Source organism: Neolamprologus brichardi, chromosome 7, assembly GCF_056152115.1.
Source record: "Neolamprologus brichardi isolate AB-2024 chromosome 7, ASM5615211v1, whole genome shotgun sequence".
Lineage (NCBI taxonomy): Eukaryota > Metazoa > Chordata > Actinopteri > Cichliformes > Cichlidae > Neolamprologus > Neolamprologus brichardi.
This window is the reverse complement of record NC_142110.1, coordinates 22,595,860-22,602,704: the sequence shown is the minus strand read 5'-3', so window position 1 is coordinate 22,602,704 and position 6,845 is coordinate 22,595,860. Positions and strand designations below refer to the sequence as shown.

The window sequence follows — 6,845 nt, the reverse complement described above, 5'->3', positions numbered from 1 at the left end:
GCAAACAGTTGTGTAATTGCTTTTGAGAAACGGCTCTTGTCGGAGTCTGTCATCGATTTGGTCTTTACAGAGGACAACTCGTTTGCTCAGTGTGTGGGAGGAGGCCCGGGCAGCAACGATCATTAAGTGACTGTGGTATCACTTTTATTAACTCAATACACTTTGATGTTTCACTGTTGTGGGAAGGGAAGTTGTCATACTTAGCTCGAGTTGTACTGCAAACAGAGCACAAGCAGAAGCTTTTGTGAGAGTGGGACCATGTTTTAAGTGAATCATACTGATAACAGATTGAATTGGATAAGATAACAATTGCACAGTTGCTTTGTAGACTGAAAGTACTTAAACAGAAACGTTGATATGCAAAGTGCCATGACTCTATAAGTTCTAGCGAAGCAGATGATATGGCCTCAAATCAAATCAATAAGAAGATGATTCGATTACATAAGCTGACTGTAGATAGTCTACACTGGGCTGGGTGTAGTGCTGAAGCTGGTGTTATCTGAGCAGCGTTATGAATGAAGAACCTAAGAGTGCGTCACTGTAGTATACATCCATCCCCAGCAGATGGCCCCGCCTGCAAGTGCTTACACGGTTGGATGGAGTTGTGGGGGAATGTGGGGGGGCTTATTGATTTTGCATTTGGGATATAGCATGAATTGTAACATTTTTTTGAAAGTTCTTAAAATATTTATTGCTGGTGATGCTTCTCCACGGACACCAGTTTGCTTTGCCTCCTATTTAATTAATGACATCAATGCAAATTGGGGATAGCAAATGGTCCAAATGACTGGTGGATTTTGTGAATGGAGCACTTAGTGACTGAGGAATGACGTAAACGCAAAGCCATATCTCTTATTAGTGAGCCAGCACTGAGAGGAGGAATCCCATTGGCTCGCTTTAGCATCAGAGCAATGCGATTGGCTGGCATCAGATAATTAAACACCTACACAGTCAATGCACAAATCCAAGTGGTGGGGTATATAGGCTGGTGCGTTGGCACTGCATGCAACAGAATCAAGAGTTGTTCACTAAGTTGAGAGAAAGTCAACTTTATTGTGGTTTGCATAGAGCTTCATAGAGATATATATTTATTTTTTATTTTGCTGGGTGATTATCGCTGAAGGTAAGTGACAACTTTTGATGTTGTGTTAGAAGTTTTACAACTAGACTGAAATTGTTACTTATAGGGTGGTGGCATGTGTGTGTGTGTGGGTCAGATGCAATGTGCAGCTAGAGTCATTATGTAAGACGGTGATGTGACAGTGGTGGTTATGGGAATGGAGTGTGGCCACCGGGTTACCCCTGCTCATTTTGTGAAGGTCCGGTGTGCTGCTTCAACAGAAGGAAAGCGTGAATGAGAAGACAGGAACTCGAAAATGAGAAGAAGCTTAAGTAAAGAAGAGCAAGTGACAGAGGAAAATGGGCAGGAGAAATCAGGGTTGAGTGTGTGTGTGTGTGTGTGTGTGTTTGAGGTTGTGTGTGTGTGTGTGTGTGTGAGTGAGTGAGAGAGAGCTGGCAGCTCATTACACTAATGCACTGGTCCCCAAGGGAGCTGGCAAGCATGGAGGTCCCCCCCCCCCCTTCACTTCTCCTCTTCCAGCATTAGCAAGTGATACATACATCGCACAATGTAGGACCCCTTCCTACCATTACACACACTCACACACACACACACACACGTGCATGCATACACTCCACACTGGCATGGCACACATCAGGAGCAGCAGCATACGACATGAGAGAACTACCTGTTCTTTGCTCTCAGCTGGATATTTTGGAGGAACAGTCCGTTTTGGAAGCGCGTGTGAGCCGGGGGAGCATTGTTCAGCAGGGGACAAGAGCTGAGAGCAGTGAGCTCAGATGTAAGGCGAACTAAAGCTCGCCTCACAGGGAATGACACTTTTTGCACCTTCTTCCTGACAACACAAGAAGACTAGACAAGGGCAGTTTCTAGTTGCATGCTGGTTTGTAGCTATACTTTTAGGGGATTTGAGCTCTTGTATCAGTGGTGTGTGAGTGTGAATGGAAGCACAAGAAGCTGATGTGGAGTTTTGTTTTTTGTTTTTCTTGCCGTGTAGGGGACCATGGTTATGTTGAAGATCTCTGCTTTCCTCGTTGCCTACGCCCTGGTCATTTGCCAGATGTACTGCTCACAAGCCGCGCCTGCCAGGTGAGACACACGGAAATTGCCTTTTACACTTCTCACTGTTAAGTTGCTTTTTCTCTGCAACTCAACAGAAGTACCGCAAACAACCAGTAGAAAAGATGGGCAGGGTTTATGCAAAAACAGTATCTTAGAACTTGGACTCTGCAGGTTAAATTTTTGTTTTTTTTACTTAAACATAAAATGTTTTTTATTAAACAGGAGAAATAGAGGAAGATGTGTAAGTTGTATAGTAACGCCACAGTAACAACATAGGTTAAATAAATGTGTGTATGCAGAAAAGAACATTGTAGTTGTTCTGGTTAGTCTTAATCTATGGCAGTTTTAAATGAAATACATATATTATTTAAATATATGTATTGTTTGTAATACTTCCAATATAAGTGGATAAAGTTGTACGTTGTACTTAAATTAAAAGCACAGGAAACACAACAAATGTAATTCAGTTTTTATCTATATATATGCATATATCTTTCTATATATCTTTCTCTCTATATATAGAGAGAGATAGATATATATTAATTTGAGTCCCCACTCAAGTTCCCCCTCCTGCCCCCCCTTTCCCATGAAGCTATTGATTTTGTAATAAATCTAAAGCTGGTTATACATCAGCTTCTTTCTCACAAGGGGCACTTTCTGCAGATTGTTTCCCCCAGCTTTGGCCAGGGGCCCTCCGACTCAGACGTCATTCCTCTCGGAGGTGGTGACGTCTCTGTTACCCCCCCAGCCCCCACCAGTCCCTTACCCCACCCCAACATCCCCACTCAACCCACCACCCCTCCTTTTTCACTGCAGGTGTAACCCTAGCGGAGCATTTCCAATAATGCTGATCTCATTGCCGTTTCCCTCCCCTCAACCACTCTGACCCCTAAACCTCCCCCGCCCCCCACTCCACTTCTAACCACAGACCGGGTTTAGAGTCCATGTCAGACCGAGTCACGCTCACGGACTACGAAGCACGAAGGTTACTCAACGCCATTGTGAAGGAGTTTGTGCAGATGACGGCGGAGGAGCTGGAGCAGCAGGCAACTGAGGGAAACAGGTACAGATGAATCTTATTTAGTTCAACCTTTGAAAATTAGTTTAACATTTCTACCCTGCACAGAAACCACCAGCCAAGGATTTGACTAATGAGAAACTGGAAAGTGAAACTGGTTTTGGACTAAATAAAAAGGTAAAATTAAAAAAAACAATTTTTTAGGAAACAAATCCTGTTTTTACTTTAATGTGCTGGACATACATTTCTTTAGTTTCCCACTTGGGTTCAGTCAGGCCAGGAGGTATGTACTTCTCGGCAGATCAAAGAATAACATCTTAGTTTTAACATGTGACTCCAAAAAAAGCCCAAAAAACAAAACCCGATTCTCTGTCATGAGCCTGCCCCCGCATGGATGCGTTTGATTTTGACTTGCGTGGATAGACTACTATTTTGAACCAGCCTGCCGGGCATGTGAACATTGTATGCTTAACAAAACAAATAAGTGTGCATGATGTCAATTAAGTGGAGCTGCATGACAGTGGGAAGCAACTGGTTTCTGTTTGTTCTATGGGTAAAAGGCTGACTGGGGTGGGGGTGGAGGTTCTGATGCATGAGGGGATGGATGACAAGTTTTTGAATGTTGGGAAGGGCAGGGGGAGTGGCATGATGCTGTAAGGACCTGGGATGTTTTTACTTTGTTTATACCTGCAATGGCATGAGAAAGAAATGCATGTGAGTGAAATGATGCGTGAATGGAAAGAGAAAAAAAGCTTAAGAGATACAGAGCGCATGTTTTCCCCGTATCTATGAGCCTGTTCTATGCATGTGTTTTGTGTGTCCCCTCCTCGACAGCATGGACAGGCCCTTAACCAAGCGCTGCTCCAACCTCAGCACCTGTGTGTTGGGTAAACTGTCTCAGGAGCTGCACAAGTTGCAGACTTTCCCTCGCACGAACGTGGGAGCAGGAACGCCCGGCAAGAAGCGCAGTGCGCCTGAGAGCGACAGCTATGCAAGCTACGGCGAGACGTTTGAAAGCATCTAAACCCCTTCCTCCTCATCCACCCTTAAACCCGCTTTTACTTTTCCCGCATCTCCTCTTCCTTTGTCATTCTTTCCCCCGTCCTTCTCTTCTGTCATCTTCCTCTCCTCATCCCAGTTTCTTTCTGGAATGGGACGTGCATGCTGATATTACCTGCTTGATTGACATGAAGATTATGACTTTGAACTGCAGTTTTTCAGTTCTTTTTCTCCCCCTCTTCCCCCCCATATTTCTTTTGGCAGAGAATGATTTGTCCCTGTAATCTCAGACGATTTTCACAAGTGTAATTCAGGAGCCAATTCATACATCCATCTCTGTGTACTGTATGTGGAGTAATTTGATGGCATTTCAAAGCCCCTGAAACTCAAGAGTTGAGAGCGATCACTTAATCTAAACGTTAATAAATGATCCACTCATGCGACACCATGTTTGTTGGTCAATAAACGTATTTTTCTACCAGGAAGGCTTAGGTCATTTTCATTATTAGGGACTCTAAAACAAACATGTAGCCACCTATGCACAGTCAATGGCCATTTTAAATGATGGGCCTAAATAAGAGTTTTAGAGCCTTTAAAATTTTGTCTGAAGCTGTCACCGAGTCCAAAGGTAAGACAAACACTCAGATGCATTCTGTTTTTAAGCTGTAAATCCAAACTTGATGTATTTTCAGTTCTTTGATGTTAGTGTTAATGTGTATAGCTGTGTCTTACATTATTGTATGGATGGCAGTGCCCCAATCTTTTCGTTAAGCCCCTTTCTGCTCTCCTGAAGCAGCGTTACAGCACAGAAGCGAGGCTGCAACACGGCAACCTGCGTGACTCACCGTCTGGCGGACTTCCTCAGCCGGTCGGGAGGAATGGGTAACAGCAACTTCGTCCCCACCAATGTCGGCGCCAAGGCTTTCGGCAGGCGGAGGAGAAGCATCCAGATGTGAGCGTTCCCATCTGGGAAATGGTGAATAACACCTTTTCAATCCCGACTTTTTTTATAGATTTCCTTTGGTTTCAAGAATCTCAGACTTACAACATTTTTTTTTTGATTTGTCCAACTTACACACGGACGCAAACAGCCAGCTTAAATTTACATCCTTTTTCTTTTTTCTGTCTCGTTCATTTCTGTCTTTCAGGGGTTGAGAACCTGACGAGAAAACATCAGAAATAACCTGAGAAGATAAATCAAGAAAAACAAAATTGACCAGAAAATTAACACTGAACTGGCCCTTTATCCACTCTTTCACATTCCTCCAGGAACAGGGAAAAAAAAAAAAGACCCCACGGGACATCTCCTAATTTTCATCCTGTTAGTGAAGGCTTTTGCTTTTGGCAAATAAGAAAAAAAAAGAAAAAAAAAAGGCACTTTACTTTATGTACATGAACAAATGAACTCCTGAAGAAAGAAAAAAAGTCCTAATCATTCCTCTTTTTTATATTTCCGTATCATTGGAAAATAAAATGAAAGCAGCAGTGGTATCACTTTATTCTTTTCCGCTTATCACGTCGTCAGAGCACATTTCTTCCATGCCAACCCAACCCCAGACCCACTCCCCACTCCCTCACCTCCCGATTTAAGATACATACTTCTACATTGCTTATAATAACCTTTCCTCCCGAGGGTATCCTTTTTTCCTGTGTGCCAGAGGGACGCCATTAAAGATCAGCATACCCAAGGCCCCCCCCCACAACGGCTGTTGTCTTGTGCCTTGATGTAGAACAATTTACATGAACATGATTGTACAGTTTCTGTTTAGAGACAATAAAGAAGACCCGAGCGAGGATGCAGAAAATGAAGACCAATTAATATTGTAAACAATATTGTGAAAACAAGTTTCAGCAAGATTAAAATGTATTTTAGATACACTCGGGTATGGGGTACTTGTGTTGTTCTTCAAAGGTTTTTAAGCAAGTGTAGAAGGACACTGAGTGACTGTGAAGTTGATTATATAAGGAGAAGTTTATATTTGTATTATTAATACTGATAAATACTGTCCACAAATTACGAATGATGGAATCTCACAGGCAGAGAGCTCTTTGTAAGTCGCTGATTAGAAATCTAACACTATTTCCCACTGACAAATGCACAATCACGTCGTGAATACATGTAGCACACGTTTATAATTTGGCGAAGTATTGGGGGAAAAAATGGAATGCACAGTCATACACACTCCTGTTGCACAGCTGAATGTGTGAACACATCAGTTTCATTGGAAATATTTCTGATGACACCGCAGTGGCATGGATATGTTACAATACATGTTGATACAAGAAAAAAAAAACAGTGCATGGGGAATTGCTTAATAAAATGCAGCCAAACCTGCAGTCAGAGTTGTTCTTTAGCTCCAGTGAAGGTAAATGTTCACCACTTATTTCCGCACACAAAAGCCAAGTCTTTTTTTTTTTTTTTTTTTTTTTTTTTTTTACAAGGAAGGCTTGGCCATAAATAGCATGTAAGAGATTCAGCTTGCACCTTTGCGCACAAGGTTTGTTTTTAATTGTGAAACATTAATGGCTGCGTGATTGAACATTTTGGGGCTCACTTGTTTTTGCAGCAGAACTCCAATAGATGGCAACATAATTACCAAAGTTTCAGTGAGTCTCACAGATCTGCCTCATATGATGGAAACACTGAAATAGTCATAGTCAGAAGCTATTTTTTCTTTCATTTTC

General features: G+C 42.4%; 1 protein-coding gene across 4 annotated transcripts; it reads left to right on the top strand.

The window, feature by feature from the left end:
• The first annotated feature begins 1,007 nt into the window (after window positions 1-1,007).
• LOC102777218 (calcitonin gene-related peptide 1-like) lies at window positions 1,008-6,545 on the top strand. Of its 4 annotated transcripts, none has more exons than XM_035915146.2 (5): window positions 1,008-1,123; window positions 2,079-2,170; window positions 3,072-3,206; window positions 4,957-5,136; window positions 5,309-6,545. In XM_035915146.2, exons 2-4 carry the CDS (start codon window positions 2,085-2,087, stop codon window positions 5,114-5,116), a joined length of 381 nt encoding a protein of 126 aa, XP_035771039.1. In that variant the 5' UTR covers window positions 1,008-1,123; window positions 2,079-2,084; the 3' UTR covers window positions 5,117-5,136; window positions 5,309-6,545. The 4 variants fall into 4 exon arrangements, with proteins under 4 accessions (XP_035771039.1, XP_006782436.1, XP_006782434.1 ...); XM_006782373.3 differs by having other exon boundaries at window positions 4,954-5,136; XM_006782371.3 differs by lacking the exons at window positions 4,957-5,136; window positions 5,309-6,545 and adding an exon at window positions 3,996-4,939.
• The last annotated feature ends 300 nt before the right edge of the window (window positions 6,546-6,845 follow it).

Coding starts and splice junctions, on each gene's coding strand:
- LOC102777218 (XM_006782371.3), top strand. CDS start 2,085: ATGGTTATGTTGAAGATCTCTGCTTTCCTCGTTGCCTACGCCCTGGTC. Junction 2,171..3,071: donor TCACAAGCCGCGCCTGCCAG/GTGAGACACACG, acceptor TTCTAACCACAG/ACCGGGTTTAGAGTCCATGT. Junction 3,207..3,995: donor CAGGCAACTGAGGGAAACAG/GTACAGATGAAT, acceptor CCTCCTCGACAG/CATGGACAGGCCCTTAACCA.